The sequence below is a fragment of the Pocillopora damicornis genome, chromosome 1, assembly GCF_964200805.1.
Source record: "Pocillopora damicornis chromosome 1, jaPocDami1.2, whole genome shotgun sequence".
NCBI lineage: Eukaryota > Metazoa > Cnidaria > Anthozoa > Scleractinia > Pocilloporidae > Pocillopora > Pocillopora damicornis.
Window position 1 is genome coordinate 17,963,855 of NC_142670.1, and position 27,595 is coordinate 17,991,449.

The 27,595-nt window shown below is 36.7% G+C and overlaps 3 protein-coding genes across 7 annotated transcripts; 1 reads left to right on the forward strand and 2 right to left on the reverse strand.

Annotated features, from left to right (window-relative positions):
* The first annotated feature begins 10,729 nt into the window (after positions 1 to 10,729).
* On the forward strand, positions 10,730 to 12,534 carry LOC149052454 (uncharacterized). Its single transcript, XM_089203505.1, has 2 exons — positions 10,730 to 11,542; positions 11,835 to 12,534. The coding sequence occupies exons 1-2, from the start codon at positions 10,963 to 10,965 to the stop codon at positions 12,245 to 12,247; spliced, it is 993 nt and encodes a 330-aa protein (XP_089059631.1). The 5' UTR covers positions 10,730 to 10,962; the 3' UTR covers positions 12,248 to 12,534.
* LOC149052455 (uncharacterized) lies at positions 12,455 to 14,737 on the reverse strand. Of its 2 annotated transcripts, XM_089203516.1 has the most exons (3): positions 14,583 to 14,737; positions 14,375 to 14,413; positions 12,455 to 13,416 (listed from the first exon to the last, which is right to left on the reverse strand). In XM_089203516.1, exons 2-3 carry the CDS (start codon positions 14,398 to 14,400, stop codon positions 12,771 to 12,773), a joined length of 672 nt encoding a protein of 223 aa, XP_089059642.1. In that variant the 5' UTR covers positions 14,401 to 14,413; positions 14,583 to 14,737; the 3' UTR covers positions 12,455 to 12,770. The 2 variants fall into 2 exon arrangements, with proteins under 2 accessions (XP_089059642.1, XP_089059645.1); XM_089203519.1 differs by lacking the exon at positions 14,583 to 14,737 and having other exon boundaries at positions 14,375 to 14,576.
* Positions 14,738 to 16,243: 1,506 nt separating this feature from the next.
* LOC149052456 (uncharacterized) lies at positions 16,244 to 20,412 on the reverse strand. 4 transcript variants are annotated; one of them, XM_089195736.1, is made up of 5 exons: positions 18,725 to 19,047; positions 18,267 to 18,336; positions 17,653 to 17,756; positions 17,279 to 17,388; positions 16,244 to 16,738 (listed from the first exon to the last, which is right to left on the reverse strand). In XM_089195736.1, exons 3-5 carry the CDS (start codon positions 17,657 to 17,659, stop codon positions 16,373 to 16,375), a joined length of 483 nt encoding a protein of 160 aa, XP_089051862.1. In that variant the 5' UTR covers positions 17,660 to 17,756; positions 18,267 to 18,336; positions 18,725 to 19,047; the 3' UTR covers positions 16,244 to 16,372. The 4 variants fall into 4 exon arrangements, 3 of the variants coding, with proteins under 3 accessions (XP_089051862.1, XP_089051855.1, XP_089051868.1); XR_016183487.1 differs by having other exon boundaries at positions 16,676 to 16,738; positions 18,725 to 19,094; XM_089195729.1 differs by having other exon boundaries at positions 18,267 to 20,412.
* Positions 20,413 to 27,595: the final 7,183 nt, after the last annotated feature.

Sequence of the window (27,595 nt, forward strand, 5' to 3'; positions counted from 1 at the left end):
GAATAACACCCTTTATAATTAATAGACTGTTCTTTCATAGACTCGCTAGTGCACACAAGAAAAAAGAAGCGGTCCGGTGCATTTCGGTCTAAAACAATTGATCTCTTTCAAACTATTCCCATGAATTGGTCTTAGTCTAAAAGTATACGAAGCAACCTTAATTTCCAGAAATAATGTAAAATAAGTTTTTCCTGTGCGAAAATCGGTTCTGCGCTCAAAGGCCTATTTTTTGATAGTATTAACTATCAAAAATGGCTCGTTTTTTCACTAAATTCTTGTTTGAAGAACTTTTTCGCTTCGCGTATTTAGATCGATCATTTAGAAGAACAAATCACGTATTTTTTTTTTATTTTTTCACACTGAAAATTATTTTTTCCCTTAACATCTATTTCCTTCTGCTACCATGACCGTAAACATGCAACTTTCAATCTCGCCTCTGCTTAAAAGTCCAACTTGTTCCCGATGACATTTTTATTCAGAATAACTAGAATAAGAGAGAGGAGTATGTAAATTCAAAAATATTTTGTGATTTCGGTTTAATTTTTTTAGCAAAGCGGGCTCATTTTCGAATATTACAAACAACACTGCACGAAGAGCGGACTTAACCGTATATGAAATTTACGTATACAACTTATGGTTGACGCCTGAATTGAGCACTTTGAAGCTTCTTTATGCTTGTTGATGTCATGAAACAGCATTTAGAAGAGAAAATTCTCAATCCCATCCGCCGAAAGTTGACTCTTCGCCCTAAGCGACCTATTGTTTTCTTTATCACTCAGTATTGAAATGAAAAATGAAGGAAATGGCACTTTCGAGAAGCTAGATTTAAAGTCTTCTGTAAGAGTATGCTCCGAGATTCATTACTTTGGACGGTGTTATCTTCTCGTGCGTTCACCTTAAAAATCTCACGCAACACCTGGAGGATGTCAACTTCTCGAAGAAATCGGAATAAATTTACAATAATACCCACCAGCGCCACGCTTAAAAATACAAACGTATTAACAATTCATCGGCGGAGTGACGGTGGCGCCCTAACTTCATTCATCGCTACATACATGCAGTGCATGAGGCCACAAAGTTTGTTGGATGTGATATATATTACTACGACCCTTATAAAGCCACTATCACACTGACAACGACGCATTTTTTAAGAAAGATGGCTTCAAATCAGACTAACCGTTTTCAGAGCCTAGGTTTAGCAGCATAGGAGTTCATAGACGGACGGGAAAATAAAAACACCAAGAAAAAGACTAAACAATATGTTGCTCTGTTCCATGAATTTCTTGTTTTGAAAGGCGAGACAAGTTTCCCAGCGAGTTCCTTATAACGGTACGCAAAAAAGAGGAGAACTAGGAATACGACCCTAATTCCTTAAGGGCATTCTTCGCTAGCTTTAAGCGCCATTCGAAGAAAAATAAACTATGGACTTTGCTTTATGAAAGACGTCCAGTTCGAGCAAACTCGGAGAGCGCTTTAGTCAAAGCAGAGGGATCTAAAACGGAAAGGCATGGGCAACAAGCCTAATGCTTCTGCTGCTTTAAGTGAGGAAGATGTTCCAGTTCTGTTTCAAAGGATCTCTTGGGAAGTTCCATGGCAGAAGCGCCTTTAAACACGGTATGGCTCAACAACATAATCCAGTTCGGGTTACTAGGCTGCAAGGGGCACAGAGAAATGTGTTAAGGGAGAGACTTAAAGCTTTGTCAAAACTTCCACAGGGCAGGAGTACCTCGAGTTCACTGAAAGAGAAACCAAAACTCGTTCAGGAAACGATCCACGGAATATAAGAGCCATTGCACCGAAAATGTTTACCGTGCCGAACGACCAGAAATGTCCAGTAACGGCCTACAAAGTCTACGCAGAAAAGCGACCCGCGGAAATGAAATCCGAAGACCAGATGCACTGTTTTACTTTGGCAGTAAATAATGTAAAATCTGGAAACAACGACGTGCTGCCAACTGATATTATGCAACTGTCAGGACACAACGTTCAAAGTATCACCAGCTACTCTACCGTCTCACACTCTCACTGGAAAATTTGACTTGCCATTTTTCAGTGAGCAATGGAATCAGATGGCTGCTTGCATCAATATGAAATTTAGAGGAAAGGGGAAGACTCTTATTCACAGACTTCAGAAAACTAGTTTGTTTTTAAAACACAAATATGGCACGATTAGTCTATCATTTCCCACAAAAAAAACATGGGTCTGTTAATTAAACAGAGTTAGCTATTGTTCAACAAAGCCGCGTTCAAAGTTATTCTAAATGTGGCTAATCTTAGCATATCAACTTTAATAATTATGGAGAGCGTAAATAAGGCATAAAACGCGGACTAGGAAATCATTTATCTGCCCAAAATAATGCATTTACAAACAGGTTAGGTGACGACAGTCAAAGGAATAAACTTTGGTAAATAGACTGTCAGTTAATCAAAAAAAGTATATTAGTTATTTGATTGTTTTGTTCACTCCTTCAGATAAAGGGAAAAAAGTGGCGTTCTCGTTGTAAGAGGGAATCGAACCCCGCTAAGCCTATTTAGAGAGCGCAAGCGCTACCACTGCATCACACGGAGTGATTTCCTTGCAAATTTTTTTTTAACGATCTATTTAGCGAACGAATTTTCATAAACCGATAGATGTTTCAAATGAAAATGTGTTAATGCAGCTTTATTAGGATATAACCCAAATATGCGATATCACCAACGCATTCAAACGGCTGCTTTGCAGGTCGGATTCCATGCGTTGCTCTTACACAAATATTCAAAAAGATTCCAAACTTACAGAATCCACAGCTGGGTATTGTTACTGAAAATGCTTGATGGTAAATTCCTCAACTCGTTGTTGTTCAAATACCTATCAAAAATAAATTGCATGGTATACAACAACAGAGTTCAGAGAATAAGAATGCTGCCCTAAAAAAAGTTATTATTTCTGTTCTCATCCTCTGATAGAAAGGCCTAAAATATACCCAGAACTATTACATAATAATTTATATATGGGGTTGTCACATTTTTCCTTTTCCTTTTTTCCTTTTTAAATTTTTTTTCCCGTCGTCCAAAAGAGAATATATTTATAGGAAAATTGAAACACAGACCTGAGTACTAAGCCACATAGAATATTCTTGACTTGTTAATGAGGCTATTTAAGGAAGACGGATAGGTTCAAAGGGCGAAATTCTACCCCAGAATAATTCCGTTAACAAACTTCCTTACAAATGTTTCTTTGCTAGTCTATTTCGCGAACAAATTTTCCTGAACTAATGCATGTTTCAAAGGACATTTCATAGTCCAAGTGTTAATGCGGCTGCAGTCATGCGGCCACTCTAGATGGGTATTGCTATTGAAAATGCCTGATGGTAAATTCCTCAGCTGGTTGTTGTTCAACAGCCTATCATAAATAAGTTAATGTATTTTCAATTGCATTGTATACGACAACAAAGTTCAAGGAATAAGAGTGCTCGAAAACTGAAAAAGTTGTTACTTCTCTTCTCAAAAAAAAAAGACAAACAAAACAAAAACCCAATGCAAGTAAAAGCTTTGGCAACCCCTGTGTGCAAAAAAAGCAAACAAAAACAAACGAACAGGTCAAGGTATGAGTATCATTTGGTTTCCGGTTCACGTGACATTTCCCAATTATGATCTACTCACGAGAATGTCTAATTAGTTTATTTAATTTATAAGAATTATAATTTTAACATGGATACATTTTTCTTGTAGGAATTGAAAGACTCAAGTAATTTTTACGCACATAGCTTGTCACGTTATACTTTAAGCGTTATTTATTTGCTTGATTTATCTCGTTGCTTTAAGCCCATGCTCCCACGAAATGTTAGTACGGAAGCCATTAGAAATATGTACAATCGTCATTATTTAAATCAAAGGTTCAGGCCGATGTTACTTTGAAATGAAAGTCTCCTAGTTCATGAATCCTTCTTAGTTTCGAATCTTTAGTCCATCGCTCATTATTTTACATCGGGATGTTTAAATGCAATTGTATTCCAGAGAATAACACCCTTTATAAATAATAGACTGTTTTTTCATAGACTCGCGAGTGCGCACAAGAACAAAGAAGCGGACCGGTGCATTTCGGTTAAAAACAATTGATCTCTTTCAAACTATTCCCATGAATCGCTCTTAGTCTAAAAGTTTACGAAGCAACCTTAATTTCCAGAAATAATGCAAAATAAGTTTTTCCGGTGCGAAAATCGGTTCTGCGCTCAAAGGCCTATTTTTTGATAGTATTAACTATCAAAAATGGCTCGTTTTTTCACTAAATTCTTGTTTGAAGAACTTTTTCGCTTCGCGTATTTAGATCGATCATTTAGAAGAACAAAACACGTATTTTTTTTTATTTTTTCAATGGTTTTTGACACTGAAAATTATTTTTTCCCTTATCATCTATTTCCTTCTGCTACCATGACCGTCAACATGCAACTTTCAATCTCGCCTCTGCTTAGAAGTCCAACCTGTTCCCGATGACATTATTATTCAGAATAACTAGAATAAGAGAGAGGAGTATGTAAATTCAAAAATATTTTGTGATTTCGGTTTAATTTTTTTAGCAAAGCGGGCTCATTTTCGAATATTACAAACAACACTGCACGAAGAGCGGACTTAACTGTATATGAAATTTACGTATACAACTCATGGTTTACGCCTGAATTGTGCACTTTGAAGCTTCTTTATGCTTGTTGATGTCATGAAACAGCATTTAGAAGAGAAAATTCTCAATCCCATCCGCCGAAAGTTGACTCTTCGCCCTAAGCGACCTATTGTTTTCTTTATCACTCAGTATTGAAATGAAAAATGAAGGAAATGGCACTTTCGAGAACTTAGATTTAAAGTCTTCTGTAAAAGCATGCTCCTAGATTCATTACTTTGGACGGTGTTATCTTCTCGTGCGTTCACCTTAAAAATCTCACGCAACACCTGGAGGATGTCAACTTCTCGAAGAAATCGGAATAAATTTACAATAATACCCACCAGCGCTACGCTTAAAAATACAAACGTATTAACAATTCATAGGCGGAGTGACGGTGGCGCCGTAACTTCATTCACCGCTACATACATGCAGTGCATGAGGCCACAAAGTTTGTTGGATGTGATATATATTACTACGACCCTTATAAAGCCACTATCACACTGACAACGACGCATTTTTTAAGAAAGATGGCTTCAAATCAGACTAACCGTTTTCAGAGCCTAGGTTTAGCAGCATAGGAGTTCATAGACGGACGGGAAAATAAAAACACCAAGAAAAAGACTAAACAATATGTTGCTCTGTTCCATGAATTTCTTGTTTTGAAAGGCGAGACAAGTTTCCCAGCGAGTTCCTTATAACGGTACGCAAGAAAGAGGAGAACTAGGAATACGACTCTAATTCCTTAAGGGCATTCTTCGCTAGTTTTGAGCGCCATTCGAAGAAAAATAAACTATGGACTTTGCTTTATGAAAGACGTCCAGTTCGAGCAAACTCGGAGAGCGCTTTAGTCAAAGGAAAGGGATCGAAAACGGAAAGGCATGGGCAACAAGCCTAATGCTTCTGCTGCTTTAAGTGAGGAAGATGTTCCAGTTCTGTTTCAAAGGATCTCTTGGGAAGTTCCATGGCAGAAGCGCCTTTAAACACGGTATGGCTCAACAACATAATCCAGTTCGGGTTACTAGGCTGCAAGGGGCACAGAGAAATGTGTTAAGGGAGAGACTTAAAACTTTGTCAAAACTTCCACAGGGCAGGAGTACCTCGAGTTCACTGAAAGAGAAACCAAAACTCGTTCAGGAAACGATCCACGGAATATAAGAGCCATTGCACCGAAAATGTTTGCCGTGCCGAACGACCAGAAATGTCCAGTAACGGCCTACAAAGTCTACGCAGAAAAGCGACCCGCGGAAATGAAATCCGAAGAAAGGATGCACTGTTTTACTTTAGCAGTAAATAATGTAAAATCTGGAAACAACGACGTGCTGCCAACTGATATTATGCAACTGTCAGGACACAACGTTCAAAGTATCACTAGCTACTCTACCGTCTCACAGAAACAACAGTTGAACATGTCTCACACTCTCACTGGAAAGTTTGACTCGCCATTTTTTGGTGAGCAATGGAATCAGATGGCTGCTTGCATCAATATGAAATTTAGAGGAAAGAGGAAGACTCTTATTCACAGACTTCAGAAAACTAGTTTGTTTTTAAAACACAAATATGGCACGATTAGTCTATCATTTTCCACAAAAAAAATTCTGGGTCTGTTAATTAAACAGAGTTAGCTATTGTTCAACAAAGCCGCGTTCTAAGTTATTCTAAATGTGGCTAATCCTAGCATATCAACTGTACTAATTTTTGAGAGCGTAAATAAGGCATAAAACGCGGACTAGAAAATCATTTATCTGCTCAAAATAATGCATTTACAAACAGGTTAGGTGACGACAGTCAAAGGAATAAAGTTTGGTAAATAGACTGTCAGTTAATCAAAAAAAGTATATTAGTTATTTGATTGTTTTGTTCACTCCTTCAGATAAAGGAAAAAAAGTGGCGTTCTCGTTGTAAGAGGGAATCGAACCCCGCTAAGCCTATTTAGAGAGCGCAAGTGCTACCACTGCACCACACGGAGTGATTTCCTTACAACTTTTTCTTTAACGATCTATTTAGCGAACGAATTTTCATAAACCGATAGATGTTTCAAATGAAAATGTGTTAATGCAGCTTTATTAGGATATAACCCAAATATGCGATATCACTCACGCATTCAAACGGCTGCTTTGCAGGTCGGATTCCATGCGTTGCTCTTACACAAATATTCAAAAAGATTCCAAACTTACAGTATCTCCAGCTGGGTATTGTTACTGAAAATGCTTGATGGTAAATTCTTCAACTCGTTGTTGTTCAAATACCTATCAAAAATAAATTGCATGGTATACAACAACAGAGTTCAGAGAATAAGAATGCTGCCCTAAAAAAGTTATTATGTGCCAGTGGGAAGATTCCAGTCTAGCTGTGTCTGTTAAATATCAAGTTCCACTTCTGTGCCATCAGAAAAAGTTCATGAAATAATACCATTACCAAACTCAGTTAGAGTGTAGCATTATGGAGCTTTAATTTATGGAAAGGAAAACAGACTGCAGAAAGTGGATTTGGTGTTGGTACTTTCTCAATGAACATCTGTACATGATTGAGTCTCAAGATACATTTTCATTTCTAGATATTTACATTCTGAAACATTTTCCTAAGTTGGATCATGATAAGCAATTATTTTGGTTACAGACTGAAATAAATCAGTGATCACATAACATGACATGTTAGATTAAGAAGAATATTGTATTTAGATTTTTATGTACTGTCACAATTCGGTCAATTTGCAATTAATGTCATTTGATTATGCTATTGCCAAAAGTGGTTTGCACAAGTAGTTCTTTAATATAGCAATAGGTACCAAATGTATTGTGTGATCATGTACAACAGTTAGTGTATGAGAAGTTATGGTATAACCTCTCATGAAATAGCTGTAGTTATATTTTTTTGCGCAGTAAAATATTGAAACTTTAGTATGGTTTCTTTAAGGGAAACCCAAAATATTGCTGTCAGTGTTTCATATCATTTATTATCAGTTTTTAAATGTTACATGTATTACAATCCAGTGGCTGACTGTTGGCCAAATTGCAATTTTATGCAACAACAATAACAACAACAACAAATTTATCGAAGTATTTACTAACAGTACATGGCATTACCTCTTAGTTGAGCTGAAGAAAATACAATAAAGCTCGAATCATTTTACAAAAGAAGTTCCCAGACATTGTTTGTAATTACGTATCTTTAATATGCTATGTTTAATAGATGAACCACTAGGTTGTGCTAAAACTTTTTGTCCTGATAGCTGGGTTGTTGCTTGTTGTCATATATCATATGCCGTGAAGGATAAGATTGCCATCAGCAAAGCAACTGTTGTAAAGTATTTTCCAACTTTAATGTTCTAAACGTTAAAAAAATTGGAAAGACTGAAAAAAACCCTAATAAGTTTAGAATTACCAAATCGGATCGACTGGCACAAAGTTTCCTTTTACATGAAATTAAAAACAGAAGGCATACTTAACTTTAGTTTAAACACTGAATGCGAAGGCGCAACAGTATTGGCGCGAACAGATACCCCGCCTTAAGCGATAGGTGAAGGTGCGAGAAGATACTGAAAAAAATGCATTCAAGCGAACGCAAAAGCCCGGATAAGCAAAGGAAGGTGAAGATGTATGTGCGTAAATTGATGATCTCCAGAACGTAAACTTTTTAAAAAAACCTTGGTACTTGAGAATGGAAGAAGGCTTTGAGACCAACGACTGACGACACGAATTACCGAAGGATAATGAACTGATAGTGAGAGATCGCTAGAGATGTACAAATGAACAGTCGGCCATATGTTCTCCACGCATTTTTAACTATAAAATTCAGAAGGAACAAAAGAGCACAAGCGTTTGTGGTTTCTAAGTAACGTGCTAGGACAAAGGTACACAAAATACATTTATTCTACGACAAAATACATCTGTGCCTTTAAGTATCAGACCCTTGATATTCTTTGGCGATTAATGTACACAGGGCGTGACTTGTCATGACACGCCCTGTCACGGGTGTCAGGAACATGACACTCTCCGACACGCCAAGTTTCCCGATAAGTCAGGTCAGTCGGGTCAGTCGTGAAATATCACGGCTCCAAAAATTCCACGAAATTACTCATTTCACGCAGTGCAAGGGAAAAAACATATTCCAGCTTTGCAAATCATTGAAGGTTGGGTAAACCACGACGCTTTGTCACGCTCAAGACTGTATGTTAATTAGATTTATTATCAGACAATTTTTGTGCCTTTTCGGTCCTGGATTTGCTTCGGAAATTAACCAAGGGTTTTGTTTCCTTTTTTCAAGTTTCATGTTTTGGCTTGTTTAAGTTATAAACTTAAGTTTGTGGAAATAAACACCAAAGTTAATTTATTCACAACGGGATTAGGGAAAGTTTTTGTTAAAAAAGTTTTTGTTTGAGGTCACTTTCATATTCTGTTTTATATCATAGCGTTCACTTTTCTTTCCATTTCGAATTCTTGTGTAACCATTTTAAATTTCGTGACAACTAAAAAGGCCTATTGCTAAGGCTGTTCATTTTATGCAGAAAAATGGAGACGAATTTTTCTAAACCGATGCATTTTCAGAGTGACTTTTCCTAATCCAAGTGTTGACGCTTTAAAAAAAAGAAAATAAGAAAGAAGGCAAAACATCTCTGAAATTTGGAAAAGAATTGTCGATGAGGACATTTCCCTCTTGCCTACTATGGTTTCTTTTCTCCAACTATTTTCAGAGCTATTGTAATTTAGAGTATTTTGTATCAATTTCAAGTCTAATTCACTCATGGTATATTATTGTTTCACAGAATCACGCTAGCTCCTTCTGAAGGTCTCGTTCCACTATCGACCTTAGATTAAAAAAAAAAAAGAATTCTGATAGTTTTCAGAATCCATGAGAGGTATATACTGACACAGTAGAGAATGCTGAAGGGGCGCTCTGATTACCTTGTCAAACTCCGAATATTCTCAATTTTATTACCGCTGGGAGATTTGCGCACGAAAGCATTGTAATCGATGCAGGAATAATTTAGTTTGAATAGTTAGTTTTTAATTCACTGTGTTAGTATATACCAAAACAACTACTCGCATCAGCATCATTGGTCAATATCACCAGCGGTTTGATAAATATCTACCCCTACCTACTTCCACTTCCCTGAATAGTTGTTAGCTATCAAGAATTTTTTAAAGATGACAGACTTAAACTCGAGCAAGTGGTACACCAACCAATTTGTTACGATGTAATTGTTCTTCCTTTTCCTTATCCTTTTTTTTTTCTTTTGAGAATTAAAGCGCATGCAAAACATCCCGCATGGTATCACGGAATTTCTGAGTGAAATAATTCTGTGTCAACGTGAACCGAACGCTAGATATGAGATTTGTAAATCTTTTCGAGATCGCTTAGAAGTTCCTCACCAACATATTATAGTTTAGAATGTATGGGCTGTCTCGACTGCAAGTCATTTAATTATTTGGGAACCGTGACCGGCAATCAACTCTTTCAATTTCTAAGTGTCTACAAAGATTGAAGTTTTCTAACGATATCTTTTTTTTAAGTTTTAAATTCAGTTTTACTGAGTTTTCAGTTTTTTAGTTTTATCTAAATGACAAGTAAAAAAAAACCCTTCGAATGTACATGTGTACTCAAGATTTACGGCAATTCCGTTTGCTGTCCGCGATTTCAACTTTCACTTGATAATTGTTGCCAAGTAAAAGCATTCGAAACACTTTTGTAAATTTAAACGACGACTCCATGGCAATGTTAATCCAAGCTGAGACAACTTAAACTAATTTTGTTAAAGGAAAATAGTGTACCGCGAGTAAACAAAATAGTTGGACGACGTTTGAATCATTACAAACTAAACACGGCTCGATGTTGTTGTCTTTCGATTTCTCCGCCCTCAGCCGTGGTGTGGTCTAGTAACGTTATTAAAGAATTAAAAGTTAAGTCCTAACCATGAAAATAAACTTCACCAGTTAAAATCCTACAACTGGATTTGTTTTTCATCATAAAAAAGCTCCGCAAGACATTAAAACTGATTTCTTCAAAAGCTTTTATGCACAGACTATTTTGAAGCATTCTTCAGTAGCATGTCATTGTTTACAAATTGTTTTCGCGTTCTCTCAACATCCCAAATAGAGAACTTAAGCAACGGAAGTTTTCGGGGCGACGGCGACTGGAGTGGCAGAGGGAAGCTGGGACCGATGTAGCCGTCGCCTCCCGCCAAATTCAACTGTTTAAGCGGCAAGTTCATTCAGACGGCGACGGAGTGGCTTTCCAAAGAAAAAAATGACTTCTTTTAAAGAAACGAGAGAATTAACACTGCTGTGTTATGCTGAAAATTTACTTTCCGATGATGAATTTCTCGTTTTATGGGAAACAATCAGTCAAGCAACCCAGATTTTCCTTGGGACAGTTATGGTCCGTTCGACCTCGAAAACATAGATGAAGCCGAATGCAAAGCAGAATTTCGCGTAGAGAAAAGAGATCTTCCTACACTAAGAGAAGTACTCGGGATTCCACCCACTTTCAAATGCCCACAGAGGACTATATGCGATGGAATGGAAGGACTGTGTATGCTACTAAAACGGTTAGCTTATCCTTGTCGTTACAGCGATATGATCGCGCGTTTTGGAAGACCTGTTCCTGAACTGTGCATGATCACGAACCGAGTCATGGATTTTATCTATGATGCACATGGCCACCGAATCACTCAGTGGAATGACACTATACTGAATCCCAGATTTCTTGAAAAATATGCCACTGTCATCACAGAAAAAAGAGCAGCTCTAGACAACTGTTTTGGCTTTGTTGATGGTACCGTACGACCGATCTCCAAACCAGGAGATATGCAGAGAATCGTTTACAATGGGCACAAGAGAGTACATGCTCTCAAGTTTCAGTCGGTTGCCATACCTAATGGGCTCATTGCCAATATGTTTGGCCCTGTGGGTAAGTGCCATTGAACAATATTACTTTAATACTGTTTGCAAAAATAGGGGTAGCATTGATTTGAATAACCCGATGCAGTTTTTAAAATACATGGCTAAAATTTAATGAAAAGTCATTTGCCTATATATGGCAGTATATAAAAAGTACTGCTTGATCTTAGAAGTTTGGAGCAAATGTAAGAACAAAAGATCACTACTATCACTTCTGTTGCTGTATATTAAAATTAGGAAGCTATAGGTTGAACTATATAGTAAGTACCTTAAGTTTATTACTTTTTTTTCCTTTACTTTAGAGGGTAGGAGGCATGATGCAGGGATGTTGCATGATTCTGGGCTACTTCACAACCTGGAAGCCTATGCCTACTCAGCAACAGGGCTACCGATGTGTTTGTATGGCGATCCTGCTTACCCTCTAAGAGTCCATCTTCAGGGGCCATTCCGGAACCCCCACCTTACTCCCTTGATGGAAGCATACAACAGTTCAATGAGTTCAGTAAGGGTGTCTGTAGAGTGGTTATTTGGAGATATCATAGAATATTTCAAGTTCATGGATTTTAAAAAGAATCTCAAGATAGGAATGAGCAGTATTGGAAAGATGTACATTGTTTGTGCACTTCTGCAAAATGCTTTGAGTTGCTTGTATGGCAACAATACTGCAACATTTTTTGACCTTGAGCCTGCCACCCTGCAGGACTATTTTGCATAGCTGATGTGTTGAAGAAAAGAGAACTTTATCTTCTTATGAAATTTTATAATTTGAAACAGTTATGGAATGCAATAACTTGGACATTACCTTTTGAAATCTGAGGAGCAGCCCCTCCCAATCAGCTGATTTAAAAAAAAAATGCATATAAACCTATCATGGTCAAGGGTTGTTGGGTGTAGCAGAGTTTGTGAGGCACAAAATTTCAGACACTTGTTATAAACATATATTCAACATGTACAGTCCAACAATTTTAACCAATAAATTAACAACAAAATGTTTAAGCCTTATTTGTCTTTTTTCGTACCAGCTTCTGCATGAATGAGAAGCCACCAAAGTTTCCAAGAGGCATTTATCATAATAAGCAAATTCAAATGATTATAACATGAAAATATAAACATTTCTTTCAAAAATGCCATTGTCCTATGAAAGTTAATGAACATAAATTCAAATCTCTCTCTGCAAAGTGCCATTCAAAAAGACACCATTGGCTAACAACAACAAATTAAGTTACAGTAATTAACAGTTAATTCCTCTCTTTAGGCAACATTTTTTCCATGAGGGTGGGCAATGCTTGATTCATCTGCTGTTGTTGCTGTAATATCAACAGTGTTTGGCTTCGTTGATCTTTCCTTAATTGTAGCTCTTCCTCTCTCAGAGAATGTTCTAACTTTGCTTTTTCTCTGAGAAATTCTACTGCATCACTGCCACTTCTCCTTTTTTTCTTTTCGGCTCCTTCCTCTCCATCCTCTCCACCTCTTTTTCTGGAGTTTCCAAACCGTTCCATAGCCTTAATCCGTATTTCTTCTGCTGCCTTTTTATCAGCTTCAGCTTTCTTCTTTCCTTCTTTATCACTGTCAATAGCAGCATCTTCTTTTCCAATAAGATCTTCAATGACCTCATCAAGTTCTCCAACCTCAGCATCTATTCCAGTTGCTTGGATTTCTTCTGACATCCTTCTTTTATACTTTGTGCGTAACAGTGTCCAACGATCGCGACATGACCGTTTTGCAACTTTAAACTTTGGATAATCCATTGCATTTAAATTACCAGCAATAGAATCCCATAATTGACCCCTTTCTGGAGTGCCCTTCTTGTACTGAAAAAGATCACTGATTGTCATTTCACCCAGAAGAGCCTTGTCATGCTGCTTTGTCCATTCCATCACTGTTCTAGGTTACATTAAGACAAAAAAAGATTGTTTTGTTTATTTGTGATTGATAGCTGCACATGCAACAGAGAACAGAAACAGGCTAATTTAAAATTCTGGTGCAATTGTCTGGTTGTCCATGAGACATACAAATTTTACCTTACAACAATTATTGTAAAAGTTCTAACACTAGACATGAAAAGCTATTTTTCAGTTGAACGAGGACAAGAATAAACCCATAGCAACCATTTATGGCTAGATCATTTGCATATTTTTGTGTTATAAGAATTAAAATTCAGCATTCCTGCATGCGTAATTAGCAATGAATTTTAGAAACTACAGCATCTCAGAATTTCGTTAGATTGAAAAATCTTTCAAACTTTTGAATGGAGAAAGTTCCAACAGATGCAGTAATATCGAATTCTTAATTCTTAATTTGACACAAATTAGCTGTTTATTACGCATGCATGAATACTGAATTTCGAAATCTGACTAACGAAAGCCAGAACGTTTATTTAAATAATCGATCCATTCATGGAGTCTTGGGCTGGTTCGACCGTAAAAAAAAAAAACATTTGTCATAAAAAGACAATTCAATATCCAGCTGTGTACTTTGGAAAGCTCCCTCAAATCATAAATGTCCGTTTAAAGAAAAGTTCAGTTTATTGGAGGCACTGATTTCTCAAGAAAATATAACTCGCTTTCCAAAGGTTTTTAAAAATGAACTTTTCACTGAATTGTATTAAAATAACATTCTCGTGAAATTAGCGAGACCAAGCAGTTGTAACATGTTTACATGTTTATACTTAGAGCTAAACCTTTCAGTATTAGTAGAGAAGTGAACTATCGCAATTCGCTGTAAACTACTGTTTTCCCGCTGAAAATAAATAGAAATGGTCAAAGAAATGAGTTCAAAGTACACCCTGGCTGAATATTTTTGTACAAATCTACAGACAGATTCAATTGTTATTCTCACTTACGATTTTGTGCTTGTTGAGTTGGCCATTATATGCGTTTAGCTAGAAAGAAGAGTAACTCACAAGTTAGGACGAATTTAAGGCAAAAAAGAACAGTTAAATCGAGCTAAAAAGTCACCTGTATATTAACAATGAAATCAAAAGTAAGGTTTCGAAAAATAGCATTTGTTAGAGGTCACAAAAATGACCAAAACAGAAGGCTAACACTCACGTTTTCACCACAACGGCAAACACCCGCTCTTCACGTCGCCGACGTCCCTGCGACGGCTGGGAAGTTGGCTAAATCATGCGCAGTAATGCACGGGTCATGATTTAACTTCCGGTCTAAGTAGCCGTCGCCCCGAAAACGTCCATTGCTTAAGTTCCCTAGTGGCTTACATACGACGGCAAAGCGATGCTTAGTTATCCCGGAGTAACGCACGCGAGATTTGCGCTTGTGATCGTTGCAGGGTACTAGGAGTTAAAATAATCTCTTTGTGCTATATTATCTCACTTTTTTCGCATATACTACGAGTACGTTTTGGTAGTGGGGTAGGGCTAGAACCAAAAGAAAAATTAAACATGAATTTCTTCAAGATCGCTATTAGAAATCCCTCATCAACATATAATGGTTAGGAATGTATGGGTCGTCTCTATTTCCTAAATTTTCAGCAAATTTCCAACTGCAAGTCATTTGGTTATTTGAGAGCCGTGACCAGTAGTCGACCTCTTGCAATTTCTAGTTAACACAGGACGAAATTGCAAGAATCCGTAAACGGAAACGTGGCAGAAACATGTTAAACCGTTCCGGAAACACGACGGATAACCTGTGTTTCCGTTACCGGTTTCGTGACGTTTTCTCGCGTTTCCGTTGCTGCGTATACGACGGAACCGGACCACTTTTTGTGCATGTTTCCGTCAAGTTTCAGCTAGAGGAAACAAATGTTTCCGCAATCGTAATTTCGGGTTTACATTTGCGGAAACACAAGAAAACGTTGCGGAAACATGTCTTTTCCATGTTTCCGTTGACATATTCCGGGCTACTGAATGGGTGATGGAACCTGCGGAAACACAAGAAACCGTTCCGGAAACTGAGGTCTGTTTCATGTTTCCGCTACAGCTTACGTCTCGGAAACGTGCACATGGAGAAAAGATATATTTAGGTGTCCTTAAACATGGATTAATCCTGTCTTAAACTCAGGTTTAATAAGTTTAAGTTGATGTTTAAGTCACTTATACCTAGATTTAAGTTGGACTTAAACCTGGCTTATACTATCTTAAGGCTAAAACTTAATGCAGGTTTAAGTGCACATTAAATGTGTCCAAAACATTCCTGTATGTTTAAGTACTGTTTAATTGAAGTAAACAGAGCTCAAACATTTAATGTTGTCAAAGTACCATTTAATGCAAATTAATCTGCTCAAAATTTGTTGCTTATTTTAGTTTTGAATCAAATTTGTGAAATCAGTGAAATATTGTTTTGTTGTTTCATTACTAAACTGCCACCCACCAGGTCACATATCACACTAAACAATATATGTTTCAAGTTTCTTTTATTTTAAATTCACTGGTACACATTCTTAAAGCTACTGCCTATTTGTAATTAACCCTTTAACTCCCAGGAGTGATTAACAAGTAACTTCTCCCTAAAATATCTTGAACTTATCCAGCAAAGAGATAATGAGAATTCTCAAACTTATCAGGTATAGGTCTTTGTCTTGATATCACACCAGATTCTCATAACTAAGTTACAGGGAAATATGTAGCAGCTAGCGAGGATAGTTACCAATCAGATCTTGGGAGTTAAAGGGTTAAAATGTCACACATACCTAGCTTATTTATGCTTGACAGGAACAAATTTTCCCCATCATAAGTCAATAAATTTAACAATACTTGGAAGAAACTATCCCTGTGATCTAGATGACAATAATTTGTTCTAACAAAGCAATTACTTCAGTTTGCCATTAAATACATGATAAATAAATGAATAAAAAGTAGAAAAAGTGTTAAGTATTTTTTCAATCACGACTCTTTGTTTATCTGCCTGACAGCCCAAAGTGGGCCAGCAGGTGCAGGCCTCTCCGACATGCCACCAACACTCCTTGGCTTAGCCATTGCCCTGGCATGGGGGGTCAAATTATTTTTGTAGGTTCTGTCTAACCTGGCTTTTGCATTTGTCAAGCTTGTTCTTTCCCATGATAGCTTCTTGGTTACATATCTTGCCAGTTTCTTTTCTTTTTTACCAGTAATGAAATCTTCTTGCTCCTCATAATCTGATTCTTCGCTACTCATATAATCAATGTAAAGGATTTCACTATAATACTGTTTTTCTTTTGGTGTCATAGAAGCTTGTAGCATCTCATAGGATGACTGACGCCTTTCCAGTTTCTAATGGAACAAAAAGCAACAATGTAATCATTATTTAGTTAATAACCAGACCAAATTATATCTATGAAACATATAATTTATTGTCAAATAGAAATACTTTTCTAACTCAAAATGATATCCCACAAAAGATATAAAACATGAAAATAACAATCAGCAATAAATAGAACTCCCAGAAAAAAATTCATGCTAGAAAACAGTACTAAATTAAAGCAAACCCATATTATTTGGTTAACTACCAGCAAGGTTGACTTTCCTAATTAATGTGTATTTGTACACCAGTTGTAAACATACCAGTCCTACTTACAGTGTATGACAAATTTGTGCATGGCATTGTTTCATTTTTTGTTGCTGTATATTATCCCACATTGTATTGTGGTACAATGCCATGCACAAATTTGCCACAGTATTAAACAACACTTGTTGTCAAACTGAATTGAAACGTTTGATTCAGAAGCCATGCTTCAGCCACACTATCTTGAAAATTTATTCTTGAATATAGGTTTAGCATGGCAAAAGCAAGACAACTTAGCTAGTCCTTACATTTAGCAAACGCCTGCTCCTTTTGCACTTTTCTTTATGCTCTTCATTTTTCCCTTTTCTTATCCTCTGCTCTCTTTCTTTAGTTGTTTTGAAGTACCGATAAAACTGAGCTGTTGAGTTAAAAACAATAATTATTATCGCTGCATGATATCCTAAAATTACAATACAATGACAAGTCTATGTGTATATGTAACATCAGCTTATGGATATATATTAATTAAAAGAATTAATGATGGTAATATTGTGTTTTCCCTCTTAGTTTTTAAGTTTTCTGTCCAACATATTTCAGAAAATTTGTTTGATTTTGCACAAGGTAAATGTTTCTTGTTCTAACTTGCACACAACATTAAAACTTGATCCCTGTAATGTAATACCTTCCATTTGTAAGTCAGTCCATAGGCAGCTTTCTCCTCCATGCTCTTTTTTCAGTACTTCTTTCACTTTTGTAAAAATACTCTAGTTTCTCTCTGACTGTGGACTGTAATAAAAATGAGAATGTTATTTTTGTTTTAAACAATAGCCAGAGGCAGTTATAATAATATTATTATTATTATTCAGCCAAAAAAGGAAATAATAATTCAAGTAAAGCAGTTATACAAGAGGGACAATTTTCTAATCACTGCTGGTACAGTGCAGAAGCTACATGCTTTTTACACCTTCAAACTGACATTAGGATTTCTGGTTCCTGGAGGGAAAAGATTTCTCAAAACAAAAATTTGCATGTATTAATCTATCAGCAACATAATAGTTGAAATAACAGATTCTAAAAGTTTACCACCTCCTACTCCCAATTTGAATATTTTACACTGGCCCCAGACTCTAAACACTGGCCTCAAAACAGATAACTAACAGTCCCTTAGAAGAAGCTGGTCAGAGAGATATTTAGTTCTTGGTGGTAAAGTTTTAATTCTAATATCTTGCATGCCATCTCTCTTAGTGCCTTGCTATTTAAATACATCATCTTATGTATGGTAAAAAAATAACATACTCCTCATCAATGATGAAACCTTGTGTCACTTTTTTTCTACCATCTTTTTGTAGATGAACCGAAACCGTTTCTGGAAGATAATATGGAAGAACATCATATGTCAAAAGTCAATTCAAACCACAAACTTGTTTATTTCTTTAATCAGGGTCAGCAGGGTTTTTGGGTAAACAGTACACAGTGGAATTTTAAACTGGGTAAACAGTATTTTTGCTAAATGCTTGCAAAATAGGCACAAGAATTCAGCACAAGGATGTTCCAACTTTGTGATAAGCACTAGAACCAACATCTACACATATTGTGCTTTAAGTTAACACAGAACACGCGTGATGGCGGAATGGCGGTGTCTTTGAAGACACGTTTTATGCTTCTGATACACCGCAACTGAAACTCTCAAACACAACTTAACGGTACTAAAGTTGAAAAAATTTATATCCTTAAAGTAATTAAAGAATATTTACCCTTAAGTCATTTGGAATCACAACATTTGATTCTCTGCGAGAGCTTTTAGAACGTTTGTTGCCTTTCTTCTTTGCCTGCCCTTCCAGACTCGCAAGTTGGTTCTTCAGCTTTGCATTTTCTTGCCGAAGGACTGCATTCGTATCTTCTAGTTTCTTTTGCCCTTCGAGAATCGAATCAATCCTTCTACTCATTCTTTCCATAAGAACAAGCTGTCTCTCTTGAACTGGATCGTTTGCAGCCATCATCCTATCGAGGAAGAATCCAAACACGTGCCCGCAACGAAACGAAACTCGACCGAGTGAACGAACGACAGTGAAAGATCAAATATCCCGCGATTATAGTTTTAGACATTTGATTGGCGTTCATACGGTATTTGTCATGCGCATAAGGATCTCGGCCTCACTCTGGGGACGAGACATACCGCGTCCTCGATACAAACGCGCGCTTTTCAACGTTCAGTTAGAGATGTCTGGTGACGTTTGCAGTTCAGAGCTGTGTACTTCATGCTCAGAAACCCCGGTTTCCTTGTTCAGCAAAACCAATGCTTGGGAAGTTTTAATACCCTTTGTGTGTGGGACGCAAATAACTTTGAACCTAGAGCATCAAGCTACTTTTTGCCTGTTTATAGGATACACAGTCTTTTTGCTGGAGCTTATTTAACTCTTGACAATGTAAAACTCATGGCAGTTTGCCCTATTCCACGCCGTGCCATTATTTTACCAGCCAGTTATTAACATCAATCTACATTCACATGTCGTTGTTGTTTTTAATATATTTAACAATAAATATTATTCCCCTTAGTGGTGGTGGATATTTAATGAGCTGTGAAGTATATACCAAACCAGTGAGATAAAAGAATTATAAATTTATATCTCAGAACACTGCAAAAAAAAGTTTTTCACACTTCAGCTTAAGCTGGGAAGTGGATAGCACATGCATGTACTATCCTGAGTTTGAGTAGCCAATCAGAGCATGCAAAAAACACTGTCCACTGGTTTGGTATATACTAAAATTATATGGTTTTGAAGAAATGTACCTTATTTGCTCAGGTTAGTCAAATTCCCTGTGCAACCACCTTCCTTTAGTGAAACAGTTTCCAACACAAGAAATCAAGTCTCTTGTTCACAATCAACAAACACAGTTTCATTACCCAAAGAATTGAAAAAGCAATAAAATCAGTAGCGTGAAATATTGTGGCTTTACTAAATACATAATATTAATATTAATCTATGATTAATTCATTGAAGGTTGCTGGAGGCTGCTCTCGTATGGTTTCTGGTTCTGGTGAGAGATTATGTCAATAAAGTAGACTTGGTGTACACCAAAAGATTTGATGTGTTTTTAAGGTCCTTAAACACGGCATAAATATTATGATAAATTTAATGTTGTATTTAAGGCTCCTTTAACTAGACCTTAAATCTCCCCAATAGGTTTAACGTTAGATTTAAGGTGGTTTAAAGTAACCCTAAATCCTTCAAAGGATTTAAGTACGGTTAAAATGACTTAAACATAGCTTAAATCTCAATGTCGATTTAATTTGCATTTAAGAATGCTTAAACCTCGCCTAAACAAAGGTACATTTTTAAGTCATGTTTAAGTTTAGTAAACATGGCTTAAATTTGTCTTTGGGTTTAATAGTTGTTTAATTTTACTTAAATGACACTAAAATTGGGCATTTTACCCAGTGATGATTACCAGCAAGCTCACAAAACGCTGTAAATGTGCTCAAAAGCGTAATTTTGGAGTGTTTATTTGGATCAGCAAACATGATCAAACTCGTAGAATTGATGAGGTTTGCATAAGCAGGTAATTGCTGGCAAATTCTTGGTATTGAGCAAGTTTGCTCCGTATGGCAAATATGATCAAATTGTTAGTATTGAATAAGTTTGCTCAGATAATAAAATGTTGACAAAATCAAAAGTTTGACCCAGTTTGCTTGGTATGGTAAATGTGAGCAAACTCTTGACCAAAAAAGCATGGACCAACTTCGCTCTGTATAGAAAACATGATCAAATTCTCAGTACCGAATAAGTTTGCTGCTGAAACATCTAACTTTGCTTATAAGGGAGTGTCAACTTCAGCTTACTGGGGTTAACAGAATATTTAGAACCACTGTTATAAATAGTATAGATCTATATATTAGGTTTTAGAACTAACCATTCAATTACTTTTTAAATAGTTTATTTGTCTTTGTTCAATTGGACCACAAAAACATAACTTGACTTATAACTTCTGATATAAACAGCATTGATCTTTAAAGTAGGTTTGAGTACTGACATATAGCTACCAATAACGTTTTAAGATATTTTATTTATATCATTTTTCAATTTGGTAATAAAAACTGTCATACATAAATTTGACTGCTACACTGTTAAGCACATTAACAGTAGAGTATTGTTTGTTTGAAAATTCTTGGATGACATTAACAGTAGAGTATTGTTTGTTTGAAAATTCTTGGATGATTCACTTATGCATATATTAATTTTTTTCCAATATTTACTCCAAGCTGTATGTAAGAAAGCAAATTGAGTATTTATGCATGCTATCATACCACATTATTTTTATCATTTAAATTTTTAACTGTAACAATAACTATGATGGCATTCTCTGATATTTTCTAAATTACTTTCTACAAGTTCTAAAAAAATTGAAAAGCGGATAAAAATGTTTGAAAGCTACACTGAACAGTAACAAAAAAGAAACCAAATGAGCTTTATGAAAATTTCTGCCACACATTTAAAGCATAAGTGCCTAAACCTCAACTAAATATTTTACAAATGATATTCCTGAAAACCACAAGATGCTCCAGTATTTTCCTTGTTGTAAGGAAACCACCATTTAAGCAAAGAACACTCTAAAGTTTCTAAAACTTGTTTTGACACGCTTTTTTTTCACCTCAGTGATGGATTGTTGATTGCAATATTCATATCAATACTACATTCTAGATACATGTCTAACATAAGAACAGTGAACAAATGGCCACACTCAGTGAGTCAGTAGTTATTACTTGGGTATCCGGATATTGGTAATTGGATAAAACTTGGTTCACTCAGTTTTGATATTGCATTTACATTTACTTTTAGTAAATCTATAGTATAAATTGAGATTTTGGTGCTATCCTATAAAGCACAGATGAAGACACTTTGCAGTTACATCAGGACATGCATGATAAATATTAAGATCTTATATCACTTTCTTCAAGAAATTTCTTTCTCAGGTGATCCTGTTGAAACTGTATGCTTCTGAATCTGAATGGTGAAAATTTGTAAGGGTCATCAAATGGCACATCTTGTAACTCAGTGCTTTCAAGTGACAGAAGTCTTTCTTCTACCCATTCTTTAATTATATACCAAGGTATTTGATTTGTAAAGTTATTTATTTAGTTTAATTGTATATGAGAGTTTCTTAGGAATTATTGTGACTTGATTTTTGAAGACATGATCTACATAAAACATGATTTAGACAATTTGTTCAGCCCAATCAAAATAATTTGTCAGTTTTGTGTGATAACAGCTAAAATAATAATAATTTCCACATGCAATATATGTTTGCAGTGTTTATGAAGACAATAAAATGTTATATCTGTGGTAGGCAGAGGCCTGCCACTTTTGTTTGTTCTATTAGTTTTTTTTTTAATAAGGAGTGGATTACATGAGCTGAGTTGACTGTTTTCTAAGATCACATTATATGGGCAGGCCAGCCTGACTCTTGTCATCAGCCTCTAAGTGGATGATTGACAGGCCTGTGGCCTGAATTGTTACTTCCCTCAGATTTCTAGCAAAGGTAAATAGATCAATCTCATTTACTTCCAATTTCAGCTATATAAAATTTTATTCTGAATACAGTCAAACCCAGTTAATCAGCCACCCTTATGACACAATTGTCTCATTGGCACCAACCGACCTAAGTCACACAACTGTCTCATTTGGCCTAACCTGATTAAATAACACAGCCGTCGCATTAAGATTCCTTGTTGTTCAAAGAACCATCTCGCGTTTGTGTTTTGGTAAGATGTAGCAAAAAACTGCAAATCCGTTTGCAGAAACATGACGGAAACGAACAACGGCGGAAATGTGCTGGCTTAAATATGACGGAAACGTGACTTGGCATTTCCGTTCCGTTAACGTGACGGAAACACGTAGACTTTAATTTTCACGTTTCCGTAAGACGTAAACATAACGGAAACATGGAGTTGCATGTTTCCGCCACGTTTCAGAAATACGGAAACATGTGATTTCGTCCTGTGTAAGTGTCAACATCCGTGGCTCCGAACTCTGAGACCGAGCGCGAGAGAATAGATTTATAAATCACTTCGGGATCACTTGGCAGTTTCTTATCAATATATAATAGTTTGAGTTGTGTAGCTTCTCTTAATTTGTTAACTTTTCAGAGACATTTCTTGCTGCCGGTCATTCAACAGCAGTTTGAGAAACTTGGCTGCCTGCCGATCAGATAACCAAAGGGTACCAATAATTACGTTAAAAACAAAAACAACTTTACAGTTATCGACAGGTATAGCTTCATTATTGGCTTAAGTCACAAAATTCCCGAAACCTTCTTTTCGTAATATATTTGCTTCCCCTTTGTGCCCGTTTCATTTATCTTTTTGATCTCTAAAGATCGTGTGCCGGTTTGTTTTTAATAATCTCAATTTTTGTTTTAAAAAGACCTCTTCAATCGTCGCCGATTCTTATATTAGCGCAATTACTAGAGTCCTAATCTATCCGTAAATATGAAAACTTCGGCAAAGAAGAAGGAGCTTCGTCCATAAAATGTTGTCTGCGGCACATACTTGAGCAGCCATTTCGAATTCTTATTTACCCATTTCAAACTACGGGACTACACAGCTTAAAAGGTTTATTGCTGGGGCTGCTCATTTTATAGGGAAACGAGGAGTGGCACATAGTGTTCAGCAGAGGTTAAAACAAGGAGAGGTGGGTCCAAGTGTACAGTACTAGTGCATCAGAATTAGAGGGAAGAGGGCATTCGGATAAAACATTACTTAAATGTTCGGTAGATTTGGATTTAAGGCATATTTTGCATAAACAAGCAGGGTGTAAACTTACAGGACCCACAGCCGGGTGTTTTTACTAAAAATGTCTGATGGTACTTCCTTGATCTGGTTGTTGTCCAACTTCCTAACAAAACATCATTTAAAGGTGGTGTTTAGTACGTTGTACCAATTAATGAACGTCAGAAAACGCAAGTAATGCCTACAAACAGACTTTTAGTGTCAATAAGGCGATGCTTACTTTACAATTTTTCATATTAGAGTCTGCGGTAAGAAAACATGCTATACTATATAACAAAATGACTTTGAGAGTTTTAATTCGAAGCATTGAAAACAATTGTACACTTCAAAATTCCTCTCTACTCCCTCCCTCTCCTCCAATCACCAATTGTTATGATACATAAGGCATTATGATACATAAGGGCTTTACGACACAAACTGACATGTAGTGTAGACCACGTCATAGGCCAGGCGATATTTATTTGTTTTAGGGTGGGGGGTAGGGTAGGTAGAGATACCAAAAGAAGTTTAATAGGGAAAATATTGAACTAACAATACAGAATGTCTGGAATAAGCAGACTTTGGCAGAGAAGTATAGGGAAAATTTTCTGTATTACGACTGGTTGACACGTGCCCCATGTCTGAGTTTCCATACTGGAAACTTAGTTTTTGAACATGCGCAGAGGTGGCCACTTCGAAATAGGGAAGGGGAAACGGGAAACGGGAAACGAGGAGTGGCACATAGTGTTCAGCAGAGGTCAAAACAAGGAGAGGTGGGTCCAAGTGTACAGTGCATCAGAATTACATGATTACAGGACATTCGGATAAAAGATTACTTAAATGTTCGGTAGATTTGGATTTAAGGCATAATTTGCATAAATAAGCAGGGTGTAAACTTACAGGTACCACAGCCGGGTGTTTTTACTAAAAATGTCTGATGGTACTTCCTTGATCTGGTTGTTGTCCAACTCCCTGACAAAACATCATTTAAAGGTGGTGTTTAGTACGTTGTACCAGTTAATGAACGTCAGAAAACGCAAGTAATGCCTACAAACAGACTTTTAGTGTCAATAAGGCGATGCTTACTTTATAATTTTTCATATTAGAGTCTGCGGTAAGAAAACATGCTATACTATATAAAAAAATGACTTTGATGGTTTTAATTCGAAGCATTGAAAATAATTGTACACTTCAAAATTCCTCTCTACTCCCTCCCTCTCCTCCAATCCACTAACAATACAAAATGTCCGGAATAAGCGGACTACTTAGGCAGAGAAGTATAGGGAAAATTTTCTGTATTACGACTGGTTGACGCGTGCCCCATGTCTGAGTTTCCATACGGGAAACTTAGTTTTTGAACATGCGCAGAGGTGGCCTCTTCGAAATTGAGGTGTCACAAGCCCACTGAGTTAAGACCTTTATCTATCAGGTTGTCAATTTTTACTTAAGTTTTGGTCTTAGTGGAGGGGGACAGGGAGGACTAGGGGGAGGGAGCCCGGGGGAACAGGGAGCGGGACAGACATCTATCTGAGGGCGTGAAGCAGGAGCAGAAATTACAAAACACTCGTCTTTTGTTTTTAAACTACGTATAATCCAGTTTAAAGGCGAGTACCCATTTAACTTCCACCGAGGCGTTAAAGATACTTTTATGAGCGAGAAACCTTAAATTTATTCTGAGGCTGATATAACAGCATTAATAGAAATAAAGTTGGATATCTATTTGGTTACGCTATAGGTCATGAACGAGGTGACATAAAACAAGCACACGTTTGTCAGTGTCTCGCGAGCTGTAGCAGGCGAAATTCTTCATCGCACAAAGTGAGTTGAGTCAAATGACGTCAGAAGTTACCAGTCTCATTATTTTTCGAGGTGGGGAAACTAAACCACCAACAAGCGCATTTCCCGTCCTATTTATTTACCCAAAGTTTCCTGCAAAAAGTGCAGGAAATGGCACTCCGAGAAACTACTTAAAAATCTCACGCTACACCCGGAAGATGTCAACTTCTCGAAGAAATTGGAATAATTTTACGACGTAATAACTAGGCGAACAATAACGTACTATTATACCCACCAGCGCTCATAAATACAAATGTATTAACAATTCATCGGCGGTGTCATGGTACCGCCATAATTCGTAATTTCGTTCTTTGGTCTATACGCGCATTCCTTGAGGCCATAAGGTTTTTCGGGTGTGATATATTATTACGACCCCATTAAAGCCACTATCACGATAACAACAAGGTTTTTAAATATCATAACTCTCCGCGATGGATAATTAATTAGATAAACTAAAAGCAGGGAATGAGATAGGAGTACCGGACGTTACGTTTGGCTTTCGTATTTGATTTCTTAATGGCATAATACGTTTTGCCGCAGTTTGCAAGTTAAACCCGGGTTTTAGATACTTTTACATTTAGTTTCCGCGTCTTAATGACTTTTGTTACCTTTGTTGGTCAAAGTTTATGGCAATTCCGTTTCCTGTCCGCGATTTCAACCTTCACTTGATAGTTTTTGGCAAGTTTAAGCACTTTAAACACTTTCTGTAACAATTTAACGACGACTCCATGGAAGCACGTCATTGTTTAAAAAATTTTTTCGCGTTCTCTCAACATTGCGAGTAGTTATACAGGACGGTAAACCGCTAAAAAAGTTTGCTTTATTGCTTAGTTATCCCGGAACAACGCACGTGAGATTTGCACTTGTAATAGTTGCAGGCTGATAGGAGTTAAAATTAACTCTTTGTGCTATATCATCTCACTGTTTTCGTACATACTATGAGTACGTTTCGGTAATAGGGTATGGGGAAAATCAAGGAAAAAAAACTGTTCCAACTTCGCAAATCATTGAAGGTTGGGCAAGCCATGACCCTTTGTCACGCACAAAATTATATTTCATATATTTTCAGACATGTTTCTGCCTTTCCGGTACGGGATTTGCTTTAATTTTAACCGAAGACTTTGTTTCCTTTTTTCAGGTTTCGCGATGAGAAATTGACAAGATCGAATGTTCGAAATATACAAGATTCAAACGTGAATGTAGATAAAGTTAAAGTATAAAGCTGCTTGACGCGAAAACGTCGAAAGGGATTCCAAGCTTAAGGGAAAACATGACGCCTTGATAGTTTAAAAACTTTTTTTTGGGATGATAATTTTTGTTCTTAAGATTGTGTTTACGAGAGCACAGGACAGTTGTGCTACATTCTATCTCACCGATTTCAATAAAACTTTGCTAGTTTAAAGGGTCTACCCCAAAACTCAAAAAGACAAAGTGGTTTCTGTTTTGGTTTTTTCCGGGAGGATATAGAGTATACGAAGCTTTCACTGCGATCGTATTCAACCAATTACTCTGAGAATCTGCACACTTATTATTACATCCTTAGTTAATATGTGACGTAAGTATCAGTCAATTTAATTGACGTCTTGTCAATCAACAGAGGCAAATAAACGACTGCGTTTTTAGACGTTTCGATTCATCCCACTATTTGACAACTTTGAGGTCAAATATCTCCCCTTGCCAGAGAGGTGTAACACTAATCTTAATTCCCCTTTATAATCCATCATCTTATCTCTGAAAACCATCAAAAAAATATTTGGGAACTACCGAATTTTTCTCTAGGATGCCCTTTAAGATCTGCGTCTGTGACAAGTTTCTCTCAACTAAACCTGTCACGCAATTCTGGCTCTAGCCGTTCACTTGACCAAATGAACCTACATTTTTTAGCTTTACATACAAGATGATTGATCAAAGAATTTTAATTTGTTGGGTTGGAGATAAATGGACGATGAAATCGCTCACAACGGAATTTGAGAGAGTTGTCGTTCAAAAGTTTTTGTGAGAGGCTACTTTCATTCTCTTTTAT

Coding starts and splice junctions, on each gene's coding strand:
- LOC149052454 (XM_089203505.1), top strand. CDS start 10,963: ATGGGAAACAATCAGTCAAGCAACCCAGATTTTCCTTGGGACAGTTAT. Junction 11,543..11,834: donor CAATATGTTTGGCCCTGTGG/GTAAGTGCCATT, acceptor CCTTTACTTTAG/AGGGTAGGAGGCATGATGCA.
- LOC149052455 (XM_089203516.1), bottom strand. CDS start 14,400: ATGGCCAACTCAACAAGCACAAAATC. Junction 13,417..14,374: donor AACTCAACAAGCACAAAATC/GTAAGTGAGAAT, acceptor AATGTAACCTAG/AACAGTGATGGAATGGACAA.
- LOC149052456 (XM_089195729.1), bottom strand. Junction 16,739..17,278: donor GGAGCAGGCGTTTGCTAAAT/GTAAGGACTAGC, acceptor TTGTTCCATTAG/AAACTGGAAAGGCGTCAGTC.